We start from the raw sequence: 26,767 nt of genomic DNA, 5'->3' as shown, positions 1-26,767 counted from the left end.
ATGTTGTCCTCGTGATGCCTGGGAATGCTAGGTCCACGGACAATAATAGGAAATGCCTTGTTCCTTTGCCCTCAGCCCATACTTAACTTTTAGTTTTTCCTCCTTCCCGTCACCATGACCACTCACATCTCATGACAAGTGGCAGGGTATCATAAATAAAGATGGAAGGAACAGGACAATGAAAACATTACTGCAATTGGAAGATATGTTAGGGGACACATAATAATCTCATCATTTATAATATATTTTCACTTGGGTATGGCCGCTTCTATCACATGGCTATGCAGGATATTTCCCGTGCCCATAAGTTGTCATCATTATCTGATGAATAGATATTATGAACACCAAAACTATAAAAGTTGTGTTTAATTTGTCAACTGCTTAAAAATGAATATGATTATTTTTAATATCTCTAGATCCACATGTCTAATGGTAGCAACCAGCACCTGGGGAAATTATATGGAATGCTAAATATTAGATTCTTCTTGAGCTGGAGATTGGTGGGGTTCCCTCTCTGGGGGAGAGGGAACTAAGGACATGGGTGGTCTTGTTACTGAAATGGTTCACCTGATGTTCAGGTAGAAGAAGAAAGCAAAGTCCCAAGTAGGTGATAGTTGAGACTTGTCAACCTTTCCAAGTGTGTTACTGGGTCTCATTACACAGGTGTGACCGGCGCGATGACTGTGGTGACTACAGTGACGAGAGGGACTGCTTGTACCCCACTTGCAGTGAGAGCGAATTTACCTGTCAGAACGGGCTGTGCATTTATAAGCAGGAAGTCTGTGATGGGGAAAATGACTGTAGAGATGGATCTGATGAGGAGGAGCACTTGTGCCACACTCCAGAGACTACGTGCCCCCCTCATCAGTTCAAGTGTAACAACGGGAACTGCATCGATATGGTAAAAGTCTGCAACCACCTAGATGACTGCTCAGACAACAGTGATGAGAAAGGATGTGGTGAGTATAGCAGAAGCTTTGGGAAAAGGAAAACAGGGAGACTGAATGTGGATTCTCAACCCTTTATGACTCACAGGGACTTCCCAGTCTGTCCTCTAAATAGTATATCACTGGGAAATTACTATTGCTTGTCTATCAGAACGCAAGGATTTCTTGGTATATAAGGTCAGTACACAAACATTGTTCAGCTAATTCATCAGTTGGGCAGTTATTATAGAGAATGGAAGATGAACAAATTCATACCATTGGTAGTTAAACAGCATTGTTAAATAGGGCAAACAGTGTTGATTCTCTTTGAACCCTTGAAATGACTTGTTGCCTGAGCTGTCCCTCTGCTAGGATTCCTTTGTCTATTCATTTTCATCCTCAGGTGACCGAAGGGGGGAGAGTTTTAAACCCCCTCTCACTCTGACCTCCCCAGGTAAACCAGTTGAGCATTTATAAAACATAGAATTAATGGGAACATGTTATCTTCCCTGCATAGTTTCTGGGTGAGCTTGGCTATGTGTCACAGGACCAGCTACAAGTACACTTAGGAGGCTGCTGGCCGGCTCATCCTATCTTATGAGAGCCAAATGTCTACATCTCTTCCCAGCTCCCTGTTCAGTGATGTCGCCCTGGTAACCTGGAATTGGTCATGTGAGAGAGTCATACCATGGAAATGGGAGATGCTACAAATCATAGCATTCCTCTACCTACCCGCCCCCCCCCCCCACCGAGATGCTGTTTTACCAGCATAACACCTGCCAGGCTCTTTCCTTTTGCTCTTCTTTCTCCTCTCTCCCGCCATTTTACTTTTTAAATTATTAGTTACAAGGAGAGTAGCAGGTATAGGATTAGAAGTCAAACTTAATCTTACTAGTTATATTAGTTGTTCAAACCACCAGTGAAGCATTAAGTAGGGGAGGAAGTTGAAAAATGGTGACTTTTGAATAATCTATGGCCTTTAGAAAGCCCTTATTGTCTGTCTTCCTTTAGCATGTTTCATTAAGAATTGGGCCGTCGAGTGGGAAGCTTGACCCATTATGGTGGGTCCTTGGTGGACATTTTAGCTTCTCTAATACCTGTCTTTTACTTACAGGTGTTAACGAATGCAATGACCCTTTACTAAGTGGCTGTGACCAAAACTGCACAGACACCCTCACCAGTTTCTATTGTTCTTGCCGTCCTGGTTACAAGCTTATGTTTGACAATCGGAGTTGTGATGATATTGATGAATGCAAGGAGACGCCCTTTGTCTGTAGCCAGAAGTGTGAGAATGTAATGGGTTCTTACATCTGTAAGTGTGCCCCAGGCTACCTCCGAGAACCAGATGGAAAAAGCTGTCGGCAGAACAGTAACATCGAGCCCTATCTCATTTTTAGCAACCGTTACTATTTGAGAAATCTAACTCTAGATGGCCATTTTTACTCCCTCATTTTGCAAGGACTGGGCAATGCTGTGGCATTGGATTTTGACCGAGTAGAAAAGAGACTGTATTGGATTGATGCAGAGAATAAAGTCATTGAGAGAATGTTTCTGAATAAGACAAACAGGGAGATAGTCATAAACCACAAACTACCAGCTGCAGAAAGTCTGGCCGTAGACTGGGTTACCAGGTAAGAAAACATGGAGGAGCTTTTTAAAAGTTCAAAGGGCTTTTAAGAAATATTATAGGCAATGTTTTCAGCTTTGTAAAAATATTTGTTTGTCTATTTATTTGAGACAGAAAAACAGAGTGAGCAGGGGAGGGGCAGAGGGAGAGAGGGAGACAGATTCCCAAGCAGGTTCTGCACTGTCAGCTCCGAGCCCAATGTGGGGCTTGAACTCAGGAGTCGTGAGATCATAACTTGAGCTGAAACCAAGAGTCGGACGCTTAACTGACTAAGGCACCCAGGTGCCCCTGTTTTTATCTTAGTAGAGAATTGAATCCAAGCTTGTGGACACCTCATTCATCAGGATTTACCCAACTGAATTAACTGGCAATGCTTGTAGATTTCTGCATACTCATTTCCTCATTCTCATCCTTAAAAGGATGCTGCCATGCTAATAGTTAAAGAGTCTGAACATCCAGGTTGGTTGGAACAGGGGTCCCCTCTTGCAAGGAGACACTCATTCTCCTTCCAGTTGGAACTGACCATCAGATCTTAAATGACCCTCAAATTCTAGGGGGAATTGAATCCTTTGCTTTAAGACTCTGGTGAAAGTCGTGAACCTCTTGCTGGATAAAAGCACTTAGAACATTTACACTCGCACAACTTTGCATTGGTTTTAGAAGGTTCATAGATCCCTCAAAGCCTCACCTACGCTGATGGTAGATTAAGGACCACAGATTAAGAATAGAAAATAAATGGATTTTACTGAATAGCAATATATTTAGAACTGAAATATCCTTGAGGTAGAAGTTTCTAAAAGATTCTAATAAGTGTCTGAAGGTTCTTAAGTTTGATTAAGTAAGATTGCCCAGAATAAGTAACTCATTTTGTCAGCCCAGTCTGACAGGGCCAGGGAGGGGTAAGGTTTCTCTGTATCTTAAGGTTGTCATAATTCAGAGTTCCTTCGCGCGGTCTCAATAATTCACTTAGACAAGTCTGCTTCCTCGGCTCTCTCATATGACACTAATTGCTTTCCCTTCTGTGACCCTGCTCCTCTAAGCCTTTACATTGCCTGAGAAGGATGCCCTATGCTGCATTAAGAAAGTAAAGCCAAAATCCTTATTCGAGGTGTGGCCCCAGAATTCCCTATGTGACAATCTCTTTAAGGTGGGAATCTTGAATCTTCTGTTGCCTCATTGCAGGAAGGTTAGTTTCCTGTTTCCCCTTGCCCCTGTTTTCTTGGGGGAAAGTGCCTTCTAGCAGCGGTCTTTGTGATTCCACCATAGTACGGATAGGAAACTTGGTAGCTAAACCGTTTAACAAGCAAAATGGCTTTATCGGTAACTCCTGGCCTTTCATTTCAGAAAACTCTACTGGGTGGATGCCTACCTGAATTGCCTCTCTGTCTCTGACCTTGATGGTCGATACCGCCGCAAGTTGGCCGAGCACTGTGTGGATGTCAACAATACCTTCTGCTTTGAAAATCCCAGAGGAATTGCCCTCCACCCTCAATATGGGTATTGTCTCCCTGTCATCTTGGGCTCTTCTCTCATGCCCTTATTCTGCCTCTGTAACCAAAAAGGCTGTTCACATACTTATCTCAAGGCCAATATCTTGCTGGGATTTGTCTTCTGCTTTTCTTAACTGGTAAATGGTTTAGTTATAATGGGTAGAAGCATGGCATACTCAAATGATATTCATCAATTGTTCTGTTTGCTATGACATACCATTTCACTTTTCAAGTCACCTGTTTTGGCTGCATGCAGAGAAAATTGAGGTTAAAAAAAAAACCAAAACACCACCTCTACTGAACTCTCCACGTGAAACCCACTGAAATCCCCAGTTAATCATGTTCATTCTTGAGCATTTCCTATACATCATCCTTTTTAAAGATTGTTTTCTGTTAGTTCTCTTTCCTTTCTGAGAGACTCTGTAGCATGTCAGTTCTATGTCTCTATTTGGAGAAAAGCTATGTCTTTTGGCTACTGACTTCTTTCGGCTTCAAGGACTGACCCTTTGTGTTTTCTCCAACAGGCATGTCTACTGGGCAGACTGGGCTCACCGAGCATACATTGGGAGAGTAGGCATGGATGGAGTGAATAAGTCTGTGATTATTTCTACCAAGATAGAGTGGCCCAATGGCATCACCATTGACTACACCAACGATCTACTCTATTGGGCAGATGCCCACCTGGGTTACATTGAGTACGTACAGAAAAAGGATAAAGTAAACTGGGCAACTGTTTATTACAGGGCTTCTGTTGCCAGTGTGTTATTCCCAGGCAGCTTCTAACTGCCTGTGTGTTAGAAGTCACTTGGAAGTCATTTCTAAACAAAACTGCCTATGGGCAATTCACTGAGCTCTGTGGTTATGGTATAGTAGAAAGAATGTGAAGATTGAAGCCAGATAGATTAGGTTTTTGTCCTGGTGCTTTCATTTCTTATTGCTTTTTCATCTAGGAAATGGAGGTAGTAAACTCTCCCTTATTATAGACAGCTTGGTGCTCAACTCGTCTTAATTTTCTTATCCCTTTTTTAACCTATTTTTTTTTAATTTAATGTTTATTTTTGAGAGAGAGAGAGTGCACGTGTGCGCGCATGAGTTGGGGAGGGGCAGAGAGAGAGGGAGACACAGAATCTGAAGCAGGCTCCAGGCTCTGAGCTGTCAGTGCAGAACCTGATGTGGGGCTCAAATTCACGAACCGTGAGATCATGACCTGAGTTGAAATAAGACGCTTAACCGACTGAGCCACCCAGGCACCCCTAACCTTTTTGTTTTTAAAATTGAGACATATAACATTGGTCAAGAAGGTCTTGAAGTTTTCCTGTAAGTTACCATAAGTTATCATGTTTTGGAGATATTTTTAATATTGTATGTCTAACATCAAATTTCTTAGCTGCTAGCTCGTTCCACTTCCCATTTGAGTTTTAGGGTCTACTCTAAAATTGATATCAGTATTTTGACATAGACTCATAGCAATGAGCAAGGCAATAGAACTGGAAGGACCTGGAAATCTGGCCACAGATGCTCTGTGATATCTTGAAATCAGAAAACCTCCTGGAATTTTATTTGTCTGGAAAAGTACTCATCAATAGTGCCCAAGGAATGATTCATAATAAATGTGCTGCCAGGGTATGCAAAGTGAAGCCTTCAGGCCTATACTTTCACTCAGTTAGTATATTCCTTGCAGGTGACACTGAGAACCTCGCTGTCTCTTAAGAACAGCTTCTCCTCAGAAATGTTCGTGAAAAGGCAAAATCCCAGCTTTATATTGCTATCCTCTGATTTCTTCCAGTGACTTAGGAAACAAAAATTATGTCCATCCCAGGATATCAAAAGGATGTTGAATGGAGAACATTAATGTAAGAGGTTATAAGCCTATAAGAGCTGAGCCAGCTGCATCTGTAGCAAAGCAACCATGGTTAGGATTTAGGGATTGTTGAACTCCTGTGGCTATTCCTATTTTTTAAGCATGGCTCTTGTGTTCAGCTAAAATATGTTTTAAGTTTGGTTTTTGTTTAATTAGAGTCTAAGAGTTTCGGGGAGGATCTGAGTGGGCATCAGTTACCACTAGAAGGTGGAATTTTATTAATTGATTTTTCAGTTCATCTATCCCTAAAGCTATTAGAAGAAAGGAGTTAGCTTCATTAAGTGACTCTTCCTCCCACCCTAGGTATTCTGATTTGGAGGGCCGCCATCGACATACCGTGTATGATGGGACACTCTCTCACCCCTTTGCTATTACCATTTTTGAAGACATTATTTATTGGACAGATTGGAATACAAGGACAGTTGAAAAGGGAAACAAATATGACGGATCAGATAGGACTGTCCTGGTGAACACAACACATAAACCGTTTGACATCCACGTGTATCATCCATACAGGCAGCCAGTTGGTGAGTACGTGACTGAGAAGCCTGGCCTAGTTGCTTTAGTTTCTATGCATGCCATTCTTATTTCTTTAAGCATAAACATAATTTATAAAGAGAATGACATCACTTGTTAGTGTTTCCTGCAAAGCATATGGGAAAGGCTGCTTATAACTTTTTTTTTAAATTTAAATTCAAGTTAGTTAACATACAGTATAGTCTTGGCTTCAGAAGTAGAACCTAGTGTTTCATCACTTACATATAACACCCAGTGCTCATCCCAACGGGTGTCCTCCTTGAAGCCAATCACCCATTTAGCCCATTCTCCCACCCACCTCCCCTCCAACCCTCAGTTTCTTCTCTGTCTTTAAGAGTCTCTTATGGTTTGTTTCCCTCTCTGTTTTCATCTTATTTTTCTTTTCCTTTCCCTATGTTCATTTGTTGTGTTTCTCAAATTCTGCACATGAGTGAAATCATATGATGTCTGTGTTTCTCTGACTTATTTTGCTTAGCATAATACTCTCCAGTTCCATCCACCTTGTTGCAAATGGCAAGATTTCATTCTTTTCATTGCCAAGTAATATTCCATTGTATTAACATACCGCTTCTTCTTTATCCACTTATCAGTTGATGGACATTTGGTCTCTTTCCATAGTTTGGCTATTGTTGATAGTGGTATATAACTTTTTTTTCCTTAACATCTGGTTTATTCTGGGCTTTTGTTTTTAATAAGTATTAACAATTGTTATGTTGCTGTAGTTACTGAGCTGAAGTATTTGGTGAGAGGACTGAAGTATTTTAAAGTGGGTTAAAAATATCATGACATTTCACCCCTAAATACTTAAGAAAGCACCTTTGAAAAATAAGGGCATTTCCTATGTAACCACAATAAATAGTCATTCCATAACACCAATCTATTAAATGATTGATTTAAAGGAAATGTTTAAAAGAAAATTACAATAATTATAAAACATCATTTATTAAGTGTCTATTTGTGTATGACATTTTATGTGTTAAACATATGTTATGCTTGTCATCTGGAAGGTAATAATGTTAAGAGCAACACAGTGTCTCATAAGTTAGGGAAAATTTTTTCTTTTGAACTAATATTCCTCATCATGTAGTTAAAACCATTGTATAATTTAAAGATAATCTAGCAAAGGTCTGGAATATGCCTTGGGGATAGAGTGGATTTTGTGGGCCTGCTTTGTTGTGGTGTTTTGTTAAAACATGATAAACTTATAAGTAAGGAAAAATGAGAATTGGCAAAATAAGGATATTCAGGTCCTCCCACCTGCCGGAAGTGAATACTTTTGATATTATTTAAACAGAAGTTCAAATTAGGGGCGCCTGGCTGGCTTAGTTGGTAGGGCACAGACTCTTGCTCTTGGAGTCTTGTGTATGAGCCCCATGTTGGGGATAGAATTTACTTAATAATAAAATATAAGTTCAAATTAATCTTTACCTCCAAGTGATGACCCAGAATATTAGTAAAGGTGTTACTGCACAGTTTACCTGTTCGCTTCATTCTTGGCCATACTTCTATTGCCCATATTCTCAGAATGAAAGAAAAATTTCTAGCATCTGCTAGAAATTAAAACTGTTAGGTTCTGGGCACATGAACTTAAGCTAAGTTCCCCACCTGATCTCCAAAGACTTTGAGAAACACATATTTTCTAGTCCTAAACACCAGTGGGTATGCCTTACTTCTGGTAGCACATAGATCAGTTTTCTCAAAGCATAGCATTGCTTACACAGTTCTACCATCTGTCTTATTTATGAATTTTTGGAAAAAGCATTTAACTGGGATAATGATTTTTCGTATGAGAGGTGACTAGTTTGATTAGGTGAGCAGTCAGCTCACCTGTGCTTGATATTTTAAATGAATGAACATATATTTTCCTTCTTTCACTAGTGAACAATCCCTGTGGGGCCAACAATGGTGGCTGTTCTCATCTCTGCCTCATCACAGCAGGAGGAAATGGATTCACCTGTGAGTGTCCAGATGACTTCCGAACCATCCATATGGGTGACCTCAACTTCTGCCTGCCCAAGTGCTCTAGCACCCAATTCCTGTGTGCTAACAATGAAAAGTAAGGCTCTCTCTTCCCTCACCCCACTGCCTCTCCATCCCTGTGGACACCCATTGAACTTCGAGGGTCCAAAGGATGGGAATTTCCTAATAAACTCAGATTTTGGGTAATTAATGTGGTTCGTTCGGAATGCACCAAGACTCTCTGTCTCCAAGTTCAGATAATATCTCCCATGAATAGAAGCTATTTATTAACCAAAAGGTCATACCTACATATGCAAGTATTTATATTTTAGAGAGAAAGCAAGCTGTGTTTTTTATTTTTAATAAATTGTTCTGGGTATCAGGCCCAAGACTGTATATGTGCACACTGAAAAATAGTCCTCAAGAGTTGTAGAATTTCTTTCTTTCCCACTCATATACTGGCCTAGCTTCTTAGTTAACTATGCCAGAGGATCCAGGATTATACATTCAAATCCATTTTTGATCATTTGTGTCTGTTACAAAACATGCCCACAGGTTATTTCCCTAACAATGGCTGTAGGCCACTGATGACTGAGTCAGGGGGAGGTGTTAATTCAGATCATGGCATGTAAGATTCAATGGCAGATTAGTCTGCTTAAGTAAAATATCTTAGATTAAGGATCTAGCATATGCCTATCTTGACCTAGGCTGTCAATAAATGTAAGTGCCCTCTACCTTTCCAACCAATACCTGTATGCCTTTTATGTCACCCCAGCAGATATTGCCAACCAATTCCTGCTACCAGAATCACAACCCCAAACACACACTCCACTGTCTTCTGTGGCAGGAATTTAATCGTTAGGTCAAAGCATTTTTTCCAGCATGCATTTGAGTCTTAACCAACCTGTTCCATCTTATCTAGTTAGTTATATTTTCTCTGAAAATACACCACAGTAAATACTCCTGCGTATTATCACCTGGGATTCAGGTTTGACATCTTCTCTCTGGATAGCCTCTCCTACCAAGTGTTTTGCTAAGAGAAGTGCTGCGTTTTGTCTGTCAGGTGTATTCCTATCTGGTGGAAATGTGATGGACAGAGAGACTGCTCGGATGGCTCTGATGAACCAGTCCTTTGCCCACAGCGCTATTGCCCATTAGGCCAGTTCCAGTGCAAGGATGGCAACTGTACCAGCTCGCACTTCCTGTGCAACGCTCACCAAGATTGCCCTGATGGCTCTGATGAAGACCAGATTCTTTGTGGTGTGTTGAATTGCTTTATGCCTTCTTTGCCCATTTCTTTTTTTTTTAATTTTTTTAACGTTTATTTGTTTTTGAGACGGAGAGACAGAGCATGAACAGGGGAGGGGCAGAGAGAGAGAGGGAGACACAGAATCTGAAAGAGGCTCTAGGCTCTGAGCTGTCAGCACAGTGCCCGATGCGGGGCTCGAACTCACAGACCGTGAGATCATGACCTGAGCTGAAGTCAGACGCTTAACCGACCAAGCCACCCAGGCGCCCCTCTTTGCCCATTTCTATAGCAGATTGTGTGCGATTGCGATTCTGTGGGGATTTTCTGCATGCCGTAACCCAAAAACTAGTCCACAGTCCTAGAAGAAATGTCGCGTCCATACTATATTTTTATAAAGTAAGGTCTTTATAGGGCAAACAGTTGAGGTAGGTCGTATGTCATCTGCATTCCGTGATTCTTTACCATGTGCTCTGCATAGAATCCTCCTGGGGCGCTAACATTGAGGGCGAAATGAGGGTTTCCCACTCTCATTTTAAACAAGGACTCTCGTGTGTAATATTTATTTGTGTTTTCATTTTTAAAAGCCAAGAAGGAAACCCTCCAAACGAAAAACAACACATTAATAACAACAAACGTGAAGTTTGAAACACGTTGTCCATTAGGAGAACAGGGAGAGGAGAGGGTGAATTTAGTATGCCATCAGAGAGTAGTCTTGAACCCCTAATTCTGCATGCAAGAGAAAGATATTTATGAATTTGGGAGACGGTCATAGTCAAAAGAGTAACTGACTATGTAATTGTGCTGGTTGACAATAAGTGCATTAGGACATGAGTCCTCTGAAAAGAAATTGTGATCAGGCTCTCCAAGATCCATTAGCATAAATTAGGAGCTTCTTTTCCTAACACCTTGCAACGCAATGCCCCTGCTTGCAGAGCATCACCGCTGCGAGTCCAACGAATGGCAGTGTGCCAACAAACGTTGCATCCCAGAAGCCTGGCGGTGTGACTCGGAGAACGACTGCGGGGATAACTCAGATGAAGATGTTTACAACTGTGCCAGCAGGATCTGCCAGCCAGGCTATTTTAAGTGTGCCAATAACCACTGCATCCCTCAAGGCTGGAAGTGTGATGTGGACAATGACTGTGGAGACTACTCGGATGAGCCGGTGTCAGAATGCAGTAAGTGGGAGGGACATGCATGACCCAGATCAGGAAACCAAGGGGCCCCTGCTTTGGCCCCATGGCACACTTCCCGTTGGCTGTCCCTGCTAACTCTGGCACTGCAAGGCCAAGTATGGCTTGCAGGTGGAACCAGACCCAGTTTTGAAAGTGTCTGATTCCTCCTCTCGAGACCCCGAATATCTTACTACCCAGAATATTTTGTATGTTTAGTGCTTTCTCATTTGAGCCTTAGGGCAACCCTGTGAGGTAGGGAATGTATTACCAATTCCCATTTTATAGATGAGGAAACTGAGGTTCACATTAAGTGGATGATCACATTTGTATTTCGCGGTAGACTCGACACCCAGGTTTCTTTTTGCTTCAAGCCTGGTTCTCCCCCACCCCAGCCCCCATAGTTATCCTGTAACACAAATGAGTGATACTGGGATAGTGAGGAAACTTAAGACACTTTCTGTTCTTGGTAAATAGATCACACCTAAAACAGACACATGTTGCCAGAATTAATCCAGTTGGTAACATGATAATTGTTACTCCTTAATATGACAATGGGGAGGTATCTTTTGGTGCTGTTTTCATGCAGGACTGAGACTTCAGTTCTGACTTTGCTATTTCCTCTCTTTTCAGTGAGCCATCGCTGTGACAACCATACAGAATTCAGCTGTAGGACGAACTACCGCTGTGTCCCACAGTGGGCTGTGTGCAATGGTTTTGATGACTGCAGGGACAACAGTGATGAGCAAGGCTGTGGTAGGAGGGGCTGCAGGGGTTGTGGGGGGAAAGCAAGAAAACCTAAGTGTTAGGTGCCATCTAGGAGATGAGAGTGCATTTCCCGTGTCATTATTGTTCGTCTGTTTAGCTCTGGAACAGCACCTTCTGATAACATGGTACATTTTTGTAGCATTTTATCAGATAATGGGGGGAGTTTAATTTATATCATCTTAAATGAAATCCCATCCCAAAGGATGTTGTAATTGGGCAAGATGTTAAGATATCAGGAACTTATATAATTTCTCCTAAATGTGGCATCCTTATTCACACTTGACAAGTTTAAATTGTCTAATTATATAGATTGATTAAAATTGATGGAAGGATGGTACAGAAAAGATGTGGTATCTGTCTCTAAAAAAATAATTCATCATCAGAGTATTTCTTGTCTGAAGATTTTCATATTCTGAATGTCTCTCTGTCCATACCATCTATTAGAAAGCTGAAGTCACCCCAGCAACATTGACAGAACTTAGGGGCAAAAGGCCCAATGAATTAATAGAATCTGTCAAGGTTAGCCATATACTTTCACTTGAAACCCGAATGTCTGTGAGTGTATATGCCAGGCTTAGTTGGAAGAGAGTAAGGAAGATAACAGGTTATTTTAACACCGAATTTAATAACACTGAATTTAATCAACTAAAGGCAATGAGATGGAAATGTTCTATTAGCTCGTGGCATCACTTAATCTTCCTTTCCAGGCCTTTGTTGCAAATTTACAAGCCAGATACCAGTTCATTTTTTGAGCAGTTTCTATGAAAGAGAATGAATCTAATTTGTAGCAGTTTCAAGTTTAAGTAGGATAGGTTCAGGTTAGCCAAAAGAGGGATATTGATAGTGCATGTTGCTGGCGTTCCTCTCTGGGAGCTTTGAGTCTATGGTAGCATAATTCTCAGATTGTCTCGCAAGAAAGCCAGCACTACCTTGGCATTTCTTGACCTTTGGCTTCTGAAATCTTGGCAATGACTGTGCTTTGTAGAGGAGAGGACGTGCAAACCTTTGGGAGAATTCCGCTGTAATAACCACCACTGCATCCCTCTTCGCTGGAAATGTGACGGGCACAATGACTGTGGAGATAACTCAGATGAGGAAAACTGCGGTGAGTGTTCAGGGTTTTGTGTGCCACTAGAGCTGTGATGCTTGTTCTTTTTGTCCATAACTCAGTTGTCTATGCCATTCTTCCTCGATGGGTAGGATGACAATGACCTGACCTCTTGCTTTCTGCTGACTGCTACATTTCTACTTTTTCTTTGGATAAAGACATAAACATCTCCTTTTAAGATGCTTATAATGAAATTTTGAGGAGAAGGATGTTTACCCAAGTATGTTTTTTGCTTGTTAAATTTGTTTATATCTAACTTTTTCTACAAAGAACTTGAGGTGACTTATAATAAATCAAGGACAAATATAACAAGATAAATAGAATAGAAAGAAAAAAATCAGAACGAAGAGAAGTTAAGGAAGGAAAGGTGCTAACCCAAAGACTTTGCTTCTTAAGCACTTGCACCAAAATGGCCTTAATAGCAGAGGAAAGAGATCTTGAAGGCTAATGGTTAAATGACTGGTCAGGTTTTAGTTCCTCTCTCCCAATGAAGGTGCTAACTACAAAGAATTGGATAGGGAGGTCAAGAAAAGGAATCCAAAGGTCTGGATCATATCAAACTAGATAGTCTTGAATAACTGGATGTATTCTGAAAACAACTTTAATGAGACCCTGCCCTGAACGTATTATTAGTGATTCATGATATACATGTCAATTTCAGATCGACTAATATGGAATGCATTCTTTTTTTTTAAGTTAGCCTCACACTCAGTTTGGGGTGTGAACTCACAACCCTGAGATCAAGAGTCATATGCTCCGCTGACTGAGCCAGCCAGGTGAATTGTAATATGGAATATATTGTAACTTTGGTCACCTTTTGGAAATAAGAAGTGATCACCGTTTGCCATAGGCAATTGAGAGAATCAGAATGCTGATTGCACCTGCAAATATCAATTGGCTAAAAACTTCTTACATGAAAGTGTGATCCACTGGAATTTTAAATTTGAGAAAGTTCATATTTAATTCTATTGGAGGTTATCTAGACTATCATGAAATCAACAATTATCTTGAGATTAAATCATATTTGGACAAACCTCTTAATAAAGGTCATTCTTTATATTCTTAAAATTGAGTTAGAAGGTCTCATTTTGGAGGGCAGACAGTCAGCCAGCCCAAGCAAATTGCTAGGACTTGGGACACAGGAGTGCCTTGCACACTGAGGGTATTCAGGCCAACTCACAAGTCTGTCTTCTGTGTGTGATTCCTGGTCCTCACTGATGGCTGTGTGGCTTTCCTTTTCAGTCCCCCGGGAGTGCTCAGAAAGTGAATTTCGTTGTGATGATCAAAGCTGCATCCCCTCTCGTTGGGTCTGTGACCATACCAACGACTGTGGAGACAACTCAGATGAACGAGACTGTGGTAACTGTCAGAGCGCTTTGAGAGGCTTACCAGGGGTTGTGGTAGTAGGGTCAGCATTGTTGACAGAAGTAAGGACTTCAAATGTGACTTTATATATTTTTTCAGGGTAAAACAATTTTTTTTTTTGTAATATGTGTTATATGTAAACCTTAGCATAACACAGTACCTTCTGTTCTGTATTTTCTATGCTTTTATTCTTAACTTACAGCAATCTTGATTAATACAAGGGGGAAATGGCAAGAGATTTTTAAAAATCTCATTTTAACTTAAACATTTCCTAGGAGCAGACTTCAGTCTGCATTGTCCTTATAAATGACAACAGCAAATACATTCTTTTTTTCCTACTGCTCCCCAGAAAGTGGCCTTCAAGGATATATTACTGTAGTTCCCTGGTATAGAGGCCAGAGGATTAGAATAGGAATCATAAACCCCAAGTGATTTTTTTATAGCTCTTTACTCATTAAGGGTTGGGTCTGGGGATTCAGATTTGTGAGGGAAAGCTGGAGATTATTTAATAGAGGAGAGATAGGTTGTTGAGTGGGGAAAGTGTATTTTTTGAGAGTTTATTCATTTGCTAACCACAAGTTGTGCATTTGCTGTGAGCCGGTCACAAAGTTTGGATAGTAATGTGATGAAGTACTTACTATATTCCATGGACCTGAGAATGACAAGGCCTTCTGGAATGACAGTCTTTTCTCTTCAGAGTTGAAGACCTGCCAACCTGGATATTTTCAGTGTCAGAGTGGACACTGTGTGCCTGAACAATCAAAATGTGACGGAACCGCTGATTGTCTGGATGCCTCTGATGAAGCCACCTGTCGTAAGTTCTAGGCACCTGTGGTGCTGTTTATCTGAAATGAACACATATGGCCTAGTAGAACCTACCTCTCCATCAGCCACCACTTCTTAGATGAGAAAGCCATAGGGATTTTCTATGCATTCATTGATTATCTATCAATGCATTCATTGATAATTATAAGTTCACTTGGGATTTGAGTCACTGTATCCAGGTAGCTCATAATAGTCATTCAAGTGCATTTCATTAACAATATTTTAAATAGAAAATATAGTAAATATCTGTGCTAAGAAAAATAGTTACACATTATTAACTATGATACAAATCATTAATTGGAAAAAAACACAGGTAAACAAGAATATTTGAATAGATGGATATAAAGAACTTGGATTGGGTAGTAGAACATTCTGAATTTATAGCACTAACATTTTTCTAAAGTGCATGATGGCATAAAAAAGTTCTTTAAAACAAAAGCCAATGTGATTCTTCACATTTTAGTTTTTATGAATCACTGAGTGAATATTCATTGTTGTTGATTGTCTGTGATGGATATTATTGATGTGGTTGCCACATCTTGAAACCTGGTTTCAAAGAAACTGTATAAATGGATGATGGGTAAAGCCAGTACTGACACAGCTGAAGAGTGGCCTTTGCCTCTAAAGAAGAAGTCCAGTGCTATCCACAGAATGACTCACGTCTTTGAAAACTGGGATTGGACAACTGTCCTTAAGAAGTATTCCCTCATTATTCCCTCATGGTTTCAGATAGGCAACAGAACATCTTGATGAATAAGGAAGAGCAGGCTATAATGGAAAGGGCTAAAGGAGAAATAGAAGCTAACTTTTCAAAACTAGTACTTTTTCTAATAATTTGAATTTGTCTCCTCCCCACCCACAGCCACTCGCTTCCCCAATGGTGCATATTGCTCGGCTACTATGTTCGAATGTAAAAATCATGTTTGTATCAGGTCATCTTGGAAATGTGATGGTGATAATGACTGTGGCGATGGCTCTGACGAAGAACTTCACCTGTGCTGTAAGAGGCAGAGAAAGGGCGGGTATGGGAGTGGTGTTATCTGGCAAAATCTCAGAGTTTCTTATGTGGAGCATGTGACACCAGAGAGCAGTTGGACAATTTTTGAATACTAGATGCATGAGTGGCATCACTGTGATTGTACTTGGTCTTTTGCCTTAAATCTGTGTTTGAAACATTCATCACTATTCATTTTTAGCCCAAGGATTTGACAAAAATGCCATGTCAAAATATTTCCTTCCCTTCAGAGAAATTTGATTAGGATGCATTATATTTTCACAGTGGCATCTCAACATTTTTCTTGCTACCTCTTTTCTTGTTAGGAACTGTACATGTTTTGTTTTGCTTTAACTTAATGGATCTTGAAAAATATCTTAAGTATGTGTAACTTTCGAAGAAGTCCTTAGGAAGTTGCTCCCTCTGTAAGATCAAGTGCCCACAGCTAGTAAAATTAAACCTTGGAGAGGCAGAGACATAGCCACATGAAAAAGTAACCAACACTGTTTTATAGTGTTGCACCTGTCATTCACAGCAAAGTTTTTCTGCAACAGTTCTATTAACAGTAATTCCAGTGCCCCTGGGTGGCTCAGTCAGTTGACTATCTGACTGTTGATTTTGGCTCAGATCATGATCTCATGGTTTGTGGGATCAACCCCCCCCCCCCACCCCGCATCAGGCTCTGTGCTGGCATTGCAGAAGGGATTCCCTCTCTTCCCCTCCCCTGCTTGCACTGCTCTCTCTCTCTCTCTCTCTCTCTCCTTCTCAAAAATAAATGAGCTTGAAAAAATAAATACTAACAACACTTCCAAGAATCAGCTCTTGGATCTGACTCCCCGCCCCCCACCAACCAACCTTATTACAAGTTTCTCCTTTTGCTCCTGTGTGTGGTGCAAAAGCAGAAGGAAAATAAAACAGCCAAAGCCTTCCATGTAGAAGAAGAACACATATGTGTGTTGAGTTTACCCAATTCCAGGTACATGCATGGAGGACCATGCCCCTGTACCAAACAAGTAAGGAACCTGGGTTCTATCTTTGGGTTCCTCACAGGTGCACAAGCATCAGCAAGAAGTCTAATTCAACAAAATGAGACAGGGTTCAAATGTGAAATAGCAACTTTAATGTAAGAGAGGTGAGGGAATTCAGGAAGGAAAGTCTGTCATGGTGGGAAACTTCATGCTCTAGAGAGTCAATGACAACTGCAGTCAGAGGGACAAACAGTGGCCTCCTTGCTATTAGGGTAAGAGCTTGTGTAGGGTCCTGCCAGCCTCTCCAGCTTCATGGCTGTCATTGTCCCCCTCATTCCATGCTCCAGCTACAGAGATTTTGATTCAGGCCCAAACACCTGCCATGCTCTTTCCCGACTCAGAGCCTTCCCAAGTGAAGCCTCTTCTTATCCCTCCTCCCCCGGAACTGGATCAGGTCTTGCCAGTAGATGCTATCATAGAACTTTAAAAGTTCTTTTTAAACTTTTATTCATTCATCTGAGAGAGAGAGAGAGAATGAGCAACTGAGGGAGGGACAGAGAGAGAGGAGGAAGAGAGAATGCCAAGCAGGTTTCACACTGCCAGTGCAGAGCCCGATGAGGGGCTCAAACTCAAAAACTACCAGATCATGACCTGAGCTGAAATCAGAGTCAGAGACGCTTAACTGACTGAGCCACCCAGGCACCCCAGGACTGTGTCTTTCTTGTTTGGCATTGTATCTGGTTCCTAGATACAATGCGTGTATTAGATAGTCAAGATGTATTTGTCAGTTGGTTAATTGGATGAACAAATGAATGGATGAATGAAGCCAGACTGTGGCTGGCCGGGGAGCATTTTAGATACTGACCCATTCTACTCTTAACGTGTACTTTTGTTTTGCCATCTTTCCTTTCTCAGTGGATGTTTCCTGTGATTCACCATACCGGTTCCGATGTGACAACAATCGCTGCATTTATAAGCACGAGCTGTGCAACCATGTGGATGATTGTGGAGATGGGAGTGATGAGAAAGAGGAGCAGTGTAAGCAAAAGTGAAAAAGAAGAAGGAAAGATGAAGGGCCCCAAATTATCTGCAGTTTGCAAAATGTACCTCTTGGATTTCAGTTCATTCTGTAGAGGCTTGAGTTGGACTTATGACAGTGGATCTCTGTTGACAGTTGTTTACAGACTATAAACCTGCGTGTTACTCAGATGCATCCCTGCCCGCTTTTTCCTGTCTGATTTGAGCAAGTCCCTTAATTATTCAGTCTTCATTTAAATATTCAATAAGCTTCCCCCCCCGCCTTTTTTTTTTCTCTTAAAATGAGAACAAACACTAATTGCTGGTTGACACTTCACAAATTAATGGTTTATTTGTTTTAAAGAAATGAAGTTTGGCTACTTTTTAGCCTAGAGTTACTTCTTGCTAATCTAGGCATGTGAACTTCTCAATGTCCAACTGAAAAGATCATGTTAAATAAGGCAGCCCCGGTGTTAACAGATCTTGTCTTACATGCATCTTTAAAATGAAAATTCATTTCTCAGAAGAGAAAAATAAGGGATTATTTTAAGATCGAAGTTTCAAACTGACTGCATTTAATGTTTTAGATACTGAAAAAAATCTCTGCTTCCCCATTTTGAGAATGTTTTAAAATCTATTCATTGGACGGGAGAGTTGATTAATTTTTTGGATAATTTACTTAGGAAAAAGTCAGCGAGGAAAATGATTTCCCCAGACTCCAATTATATTTTTTCCTTAAAGGATACTATTTGGGAAAATTGACATAAATGGCTAATTTTTCTGTTTTCCATCCCTTGTATTGATGTGGCCTTGGAATTCTCCCTGCCAGCTGTCATCCTGGAGGGGACGTTGGGGAGGACACTGACACTATTGCAGTGCTCCAATTGTACTCATTTTATGGTTTTTTTTTGCCTTTTGGCAGAGGCGAACCTATGGTTATAACATTGTTGCTATGTTTATTTGAGGTAGAGAACAAAAGGATGAAAACCCAGAAATAAAACATTTAAAAATTTTGGGGCAAGTTTCCCCCTCCCCCCCTCCCCTTTCCATTTCCCTTACTGTTAATGCCATTTTTTTCAATGGATCAAGACAATTATAGCACATAGGCAAATCTGAATAAAAGGGTCCGTAAACTTACTCTTCCCAAGGAGTAAATTGTTAGTTAAAGGAATCATGGCTTGCCATCACAACAGATAAACTGCAAATTTCAATGGCTGAAGATTGGAGAGGTTGATTTAAAGTTCAATGAAGGTCAGGCAGTTCTCGGTCCTGTAATTATGCCACCTGGAACACATAGTCTTCGAGGTTGCTGAGGCAGGAGAAGAGAGAAATGGACGAGGTACACAGGTTCTTAATCTTCTGGGTCTGGAAGTGATAGATTTTGCTTGTGCTTGCGGTCGTTTGGTTGGAACTGGTCACATGGCCCCAATATGACTGCAAGGGGGACTGGGAAACCCAGGGAAGTGCATGGATATTTAATGAATACCAATGATTTCCACCACAGTTTACCCTTATGTCAGTAACAATCCGTTTACACATTTCTTCCCATGCATAGAACTCCCTCACCCTCACTCCAAGGGATGTGACTCATAGTCCCATTCAGTAACTGAAATCTAGGAGCCCCGGACATAGTCCCATTCAGTAACTGAAATCTAGGAGCCCTGGATGGGTAGGCTGTAGCCCTGCTGTCAATTCCAGATTCGGTTCCCCTTGGTCCATAAATAAGTTTTATTTGTGTCCCCCTTGTCCCCAACAGATAGTGGTGGATCAGGGGGAAGCATAATAGAAATAAAGATTCCCACTGGGCAAGAAAGAATTAGAGATCTACTGCCTTCACCACTCTATAGCAATTCTGAAACACCAGGTGACACTAGGTGACACATGTTGGCGCAGGGCAGTCCTGATTTTTGTCTGTTGCTCTGGTGGAGTTATTAACAGTGCCCTTTCACTCTCAACTATATGGTTACCCTATGTAGACTTTGTGAAGGCCACTACAGTGGGGAGTGGAGGAGATTCACTGACGAGGCCAAGGCTCTGCTCTGAGAAGAGCACTGGGTCTATTGTCCCTCATTGCCTCCACCTTTTGGGAGTATTTCCTTGTCTTTTCCCCTCTTCGTTGAAGAGGGAACAAGAGAATAAGCCCTTTTTAGGAGCTGCACAGCTTTCAGCCACTCCCTGCTTGTAGGTTTGGGGGCCCACAGGTTTTAGAGTCCCCGTCAGAGTATTTTGGCTTGCTTGGTCATATATTTCCTGGAAATTGACAGGCTTTTCACCTGTTTGATTCCAGTCACTTCTAAAAGTGAAGAACCTCACTTTTGAGACATAGTTTTTGAATCTGCTTTCTTTGTTTGCTTTGTTTTCCCCATGTACCTTTGTCTCAAATGATCATCAGTTATCTTCAGGCCATCCAGAAAAACAGATGGGCTGTCATTTCATCCAAGTCAGGTTTTCCTGGGTCTTTCTGTCTCAATGACTTCTAAACAGCAGAATCTCACTGTTTGGGATCTAAATGCAGTCAGTTCTTCCCATGCATCAAGTTTCTAGACTTTATTTTATTTCATTTCTGCTTATAAATCATCTGGTTCTTCCCTGAGCTTTTCTCTGTCTTAATACTATCTGGCCCAACTGGTAATGACAAGGAATGCACACTACTAACATTCTCTTTTCTAACCTCTTTCCATAGATTGACATGCTCATCGAGCAGTTGGTCTGCCTTCTGATTTTTCCCAAGTCACACTTTTACCAGATGTTTTGCCATTGCATAATATGGGTCTCCATCTTTCCTGCCTCCAATATCACTTTCCTCATTGCTTGCCTCCTGACTATGAAGCCAGTGCCAAATAATTTAGGTGTTTATAATGGAAGCGCTTTATATATATACGATTGAAGGTAATTAATACTAGCTGCTGCACCCAACAAATTTCAAACTCTCAGCAGTGAACCTAATGAAGACTTACTTCTCACCCAGGTAAAGGCCTGTGTAGGTTGCCCAACCCTCCTCCATCTTGTAACTAGGCCACCTGAAACACATGGCTTCCCAGGTTGTCAAACCAGAGAGGCACATGGGCTTTATTTGTTTCAGTCTAGCAGTGACATAGCTCGCTTCCTACTCATAGCCCATTGAACCAGAACGAGTCACATGGTCCCAACATAACTGCAGGGGGGACTGGGAAATGTAGGGGAAGCACAGGCTTATTTGTGAACAATAACCATCTTTGCCACAGAGGGAAGCATCTTGTTCCACAGAAGAGAAAGTTTTAACTTTGACTTGAACTTTCATTCTTAAATTACAGGTGTAGCTTCGACCTCTAGACCTTGTAGAGAAGATGAATTTAAGTGTAGCAACGGACATTGCATTTCACAGCATCTTGTATGCGATGATGTCGATGACTGTGGTGACCATTTTGATGAAACAGGTTGCAGTAAGTAAATATTTATTTCTAGAGTTCATTGGAGTAACTCAGGTTTACCTAATGAAAGCATGCAAGAACATAAAGTAGATGATAACTACATAGTTCTTTTTAATTTAATTTGTGCTCTGAACTGCAGTCGTAGCTACCTGTTACTGAGCATTCACTCTACCAGACGTTGGTACCAGACATTTACTCTGTACCAGACATTGTGCTAAATAGTACATGGATTATCTTATTTCACCCTTGTAACAATCCTCTGAGCTAGGTATTATTCTCTCCCTCAATTTTTTTTTTTTTTATTTTTAATGAGGAAACTGGGTTACAGGTTTAAAAAAACTGGCCATGCCTTCTTACCGTTAAGAGGTTGAGCAGGAATTTCAATTCTGATCTACCTAACTGCAGAGCACATCCTTCTCCCGTTAACTAGGTGCCTCTCAGCACCTGAAAGCTGTTTTTCGTTTATGAGTCTGCATACTTTTTGACCATAAGCTAGATGCAGTATCCTTCGGCACTTAGGGGAAAAGCTTCTAAGGGGAGTTGATAAAGATGGGGATGTCACAGGGAGCCTTGGAAGGAACATTTATTTTTATTGTTAAAGTTGAGGGAGGATTTGTGTAGGAAAAGAATGATGAACACAACCAACAGGTGGTTCTAGTTCAATATTGTGATGGAAATGTTGGGATGACATGTTAATAATTTACACTTTTTTAGTCCTTTAGAGCTCTTATGAAATTCTTGCACATACATTATCTAATTTGTCACTCAAGTCAACCCCATTGGGTTGCTATTACTATGTCTGTCTATATAATCTCAGAGCTTTAGGACGTTGCTTGAGGTCATGCAGAGTGGCAGAGGCAGGATTCGAATAGTCCTGTGAGTCCCAACAAGACCTCTAGTTTGCTCTGCCACTAGGTGTGCCCCTTTGATCATCAACCAACCTCTCCAGGCCTCCGTTTCTTCATAGGAAAGAAAGTTCTTCAAACTCTAGGAGCCCATGACTTAATCATCCTAGTTAGTTCCACAAGATTTCAACTTCTTGGGCTTTAAATGCTCTTTCCTGAGGCATCCCAAGGATTTCCTGGCAAATTTTCTCCTGTGTGAGTTACAAAGGAGGGTAAATAACTGGTCATAATGAGTTGATTTGCCTTTTATTTTACCCACTTCCTAGTGGGGCTTGGAGTTTTTGACATAACAATGTGACTTGATGAAATATTTTAAAAAGTATGAACATGACAGGATTTGCAAAACTAGGTGTTAGATTTGAGTCTAGATTTGGTGCCACGACTGACATGTGAACTGTTCCAGGAGTTTGGAGAATTTCCAAGTTGGGCATGGGTCAAACATTAGTTCCTCTTTTAGTTGCCATGTAAAAGGCTTACAATAGACCACAGTATTTTTAATTCAAAAGACATTTGATTAAAAGCAGCCTTTATTGAAAGGGAGTAAGTAGCATAAACATTAATTTAGGTTTGGAAGCAGCATTTTTTTTTTTTTTTTTTTTTTTTTTTTTTTTTTTTTAGGTATTAAGTGGATATGTGATAACAAATTCAGTCTTCTGTGGGTCAATAATTTAAGACATAGAATTCTTATTTAAAATATCAGTTCTCAGGTGCTACTAATCTACTCGCCTTTCTTTTCTTTTCCCTTTCTCCCCTTATTTCTCCTTCTCTTTTTAATTTTACACTTGATCTTAGCCAAAAGGCCAAGAAGCAATCCTTTTAATTTTAAACAGGATCCCTGAGGTGTTCAGGGCATATGTTTGCTTTTTAAACAATATTTTAAAATCAAGAGAGAAAGACATTAGTATTTTTCTAGCATCATTGAAGTATAAAGAAAATAATTAGCCCCATAAAGGTAGATTGACTTGCTATTTCTCTGCTTAGTGGTTCTTATTCCTTCATAAAATAGAAAATAGAGTGCCTATATTATAAATACAGTGTCATGTTTGGTTTTGGATAGACCTGTTGTTTGTGGATTAAGATGGTGATTGTTTTCAGATGAAAGAAGTTATAAGTTCCTCATATTTGAGGAAGAATCTTATAATGTTATATGGTTGCTGCTCTTGTTTGAAGGACTTTTGCTTCATAAGAGTATAACTCACTCAAGGGAGCAATTGGTCTAGAAATGTTTACTTCATGGGACCTTTAGTCACAGAAGATTACAGAGTCTAAATATACACATGAGACCCAGAGAGGTTATGTGAGTAGCTTAGGGCTGTCCAAATTAATAAAAACAGGTCACACTTACTAACATTGTAGTGGTGACATCACTACCAACCTTATAGAAATTTAAAAGAAATTTAAAAGGGAATACTATGAAGAACTTGATGTCAGCAAATTAGACTACTTAGGTGAAATGGCCAAACTCTTAGAAAGACAATGACATGACTCTAGAAAAAATAAAAAATATGAATAGACTTATTTAGCAATGTGTAGTTCTTGAGAGCTAGACTAGACCTTTATTATAAGGCGTTCATGTATATATCTTTGAAGTATGAACTCCAATGGCAACATTCCATTGAATACCATGGTACTTTATTTTGTGATTATTTTTCTTTTTCGAACTCAATGTTTTTAGTCGTTTCAAACCTCATATGCTTAAATAGTCATTGTACCCTAAGGAACCCTCATTACCTGCTACAGGAGGCAGATAGATACAAATCTATTTTGCTTTAAAAGGACTGAGCTAGGAGATACCACAGTCTCTTTGGCTAAAATATTCAGAAGCCTGTGACCAAGAGAATTTCATTTGAGAGGCAGACAAAGATTTAATCCTTTATGGAGATAACCACCATCCTTCCCACCCCTGGTCCCCCCATTGTCACTCACTAGGTATGTTCATCTTTGTCAGCTTCCCTGTAAGACCTGGGTTTGAGGGTTAGATGGAGACTCAGGATAAAAGATGCAAAGTTACAATAATACAAAAATGAAAGCCAGATGGCTTTGACAGATATTGGCAGAGACAAGAATTCAGGGCAATGAGGAACAATGAACTGTGAGGATGGAGTATGAGTTATTAAAAGTCTTCCCTGGAGTATCTGAACCCCAGAACAGTAGGGATAACAAGAGTCATTCATATGAGCCCTATAAAAATGAACTATTGTTGAATTTTTTTTTGTATTATGAAAGCTATAAAATCCAGAAAATAAGTATTAACAATCAAAAGTAAAAATCACTTGAATCCTGTAACTAAAAGACAACTAATCTTAAAGTTTGGTGTACTTCTGTTGTCTTTTTTTGCACATGTATGTGTAAAAATTATTAATATTAAAAAATAAAGATACATAGTCTTTATGTAGTGTTACAATCTTTCCCTCCATTTTTGTTATAGATATTTCCCATGTCAAAGTATCATTTGAAATCATGAATTTGAATGATTGCCTAACAATCCATCATGTAGATAATCATAACTCATTGATTCTAAGATGCATGTTTATTTTCACATTTTAACATCTCTGAAACAAGGATCATTCTTCAGTTGATAACATGCCATAGTGTAAGTCCCAGAGTTTTTCTTTTTTAGTATTACATAAAGTAGTGCACCAGTGGTGGCTTACTCAGATTTGATAAAATGCAGTGTACCATAATTGTTCAAGTTTTCAAAATTTTATTATCAATAATTTATAATCCTTAAATAAATCATAGTGCACATTTTTCTTTTTGAAGGAAAATGTATTAACATGGAAAACTGGATAATAGGGTCTGAATATTTTTAAAGTCCTGGGTTCATATATGTTGTTGCAAAATTCCTTTTCATGCAGGCCACTCTATGGTTCTTATAGCAGTGGTATGACTTATAACTGGCCAACACTTAATATACATGTGTATACATATCTCAGTTGGTCTTCTTATAACTTTATAATTTCCTCCTATTTGTTATGTTGCTCTAACCTGTATCAATGTCCTTTATTACACATATAATAGGATATATATTACATATATCATTTTATATATCTTAATCCTAATATATATAATATATCAGATATTACATATCTAAATATATATAATAGCATAACAGATGGTTACAGTTGTAAAGAGCCTCTGACTTCATAGTTCTGGACTCTGGAATTGGATATCCTGAGGGTAAGCCTGGCAGTGATGAGTAAAATGGAAAAATTGCCTCAAGAATCTAACATTATATACATTTGTATAAGTGGCATTCAGGGTGTTACCAGATATTTGAATACAGGGGTCCTCAATCCTTTACAAAGACTTATGGAAAGGGGTTATCTTGAGATGTCCTATAATAGGCTATAGATAAGTGTTTATACCTTTCATTTGTAACACTAAGATTGTTTTTCCAGATACAGGAAAAGAAAGATCATGTGCGGAGAATCTATGCGAACAAAATTGTACGCAGTTAAGTGAAGGAGGCTTTATCTGCTCCTGTAGACCTGGGTTCAAAGCCAGTATTTTGGACAGGAACTCCTGTGATGGTAGAGTATATTTCCTACAATTCCTACTTTTTAGGTTTTCCACTCATTCCCTTTTATTAAACCCCTGTTGAATTCCCTTAATGGGGCCAAACTCTTGGTTCTTGCTCATTAAAATACTTAAGTGCACCAGTAATTGTACTGTTAGAGGGTGACGATCAGTTCTGAGAGTATAAACTGTACATTCATGATGTATGTAACCAATGATGATGTTAAGATTTTGCTCACTAATTTCTTGGGACATGAAAAAACAACACTCAGGAATGCCGATTACTTTTTTTCCATGCTATCTTGCCCATCCCTAGCAGATGGCTAGGCAGATAGCTCATCCTTAGTAATGTCTGCCGAACCGGTAAGACTTCAGTAATGCTGACTGCTTATTGTATCAGTGTGAGAGATCAGTTTTTTTTTAAATAAACACAAATTTTATTTTCTTCATCAAAGTCCAACAACATATATTTGTTACACACTTTCTTAAGCCAAACATAAGTGAGTTCTGAGGTATGGGGTTAGAAGCTAGCTTATCAAGATGGTAAGGACTGAGTATGATTTTAAGTGTCTTTTCTTATTTGAATTTTCTGTTTCTAACTCATGATGTATCATACTCAGATGATTGGGACAGTTCTTTTGGAAGCTGAAGCTTAAGAACTCAATAAAAAAAAAAATCAAATGAATGAGTCCCTTTCCTGAAGCTAGTGAGGGCAAGGGAACTGGAACTGAACAACGCCAACACACAGCGGCTTTCCAAAAGTGAAAATTTTATTCTGCTGTTGTAGAGCTGCACTGTTGCAGTTGAACCCCATCTTCGTTGCTTCCTAGCTTTGGGACTTTGGGTTTAGGAATAGTCCATATTGCAGAGTCGTTCTGGAGGACTAAATGAGGGAAAAACAGCAGAGGCATGTGAAACCACATCTGACTCTTAGTAAGTGTTCCACAAATGATGGTGTCATGGCTTATTTTTGTCTGCAGCTTTCTCAGTCCGCATTGTTTATGAGTATGGATTTGAACAGAAGCAGGGTCTCTAAGGAATGGTTGGGAGCAGATGGTGCATATTTG

General features: G+C 39.9%; 1 protein-coding gene across 2 annotated transcripts in view; it reads left to right on the top strand.

Moving 5' to 3' along the window:
• Positions 1 to 26,767, top strand: part of LRP2 (LDL receptor related protein 2) — a 198,578-nt gene that overhangs the window by 149,483 nt on the left and 22,328 nt on the right. For both annotated transcript variants that reach the window (XM_086718833.1, XM_086718832.1), the window contains exons 49-64: positions 664 to 959; positions 2,041 to 2,557; positions 3,898 to 4,050; positions 4,568 to 4,738; positions 6,208 to 6,431; positions 8,320 to 8,497; positions 9,464 to 9,660; positions 10,582 to 10,827; positions 11,455 to 11,577; positions 12,575 to 12,694; positions 13,940 to 14,056; positions 14,760 to 14,876; positions 15,750 to 15,887; positions 17,765 to 17,887; positions 21,160 to 21,288; positions 25,583 to 25,714. In XM_086718833.1, the coding sequence (XP_086574959.1) occupies positions 664 to 959; positions 2,041 to 2,557; positions 3,898 to 4,050; positions 4,568 to 4,738; positions 6,208 to 6,431; positions 8,320 to 8,497; positions 9,464 to 9,660; positions 10,582 to 10,827; positions 11,455 to 11,577; positions 12,575 to 12,694; positions 13,940 to 14,056; positions 14,760 to 14,876; positions 15,750 to 15,887; positions 17,765 to 17,887; positions 21,160 to 21,288; positions 25,583 to 25,714 (2,981 nt within the window). The remainder of the gene's footprint in view (positions 1 to 663; positions 960 to 2,040; positions 2,558 to 3,897; positions 4,051 to 4,567; positions 4,739 to 6,207; positions 6,432 to 8,319; positions 8,498 to 9,463; positions 9,661 to 10,581; positions 10,828 to 11,454; positions 11,578 to 12,574; positions 12,695 to 13,939; positions 14,057 to 14,759; positions 14,877 to 15,749; positions 15,888 to 17,764; positions 17,888 to 21,159; positions 21,289 to 25,582; positions 25,715 to 26,767) is intronic.

The sequence above is a fragment of the Puma concolor genome, chromosome C1, assembly GCF_028749965.1.
Source record: "Puma concolor isolate L17-30 chromosome C1, mPumCon1.1.hap2, whole genome shotgun sequence".
Classification (NCBI taxonomy): Eukaryota; Metazoa; Chordata; class Mammalia; order Carnivora; family Felidae; genus Puma; species Puma concolor.
This window is presented reverse-complemented; position numbering and strand designations above follow the sequence as displayed.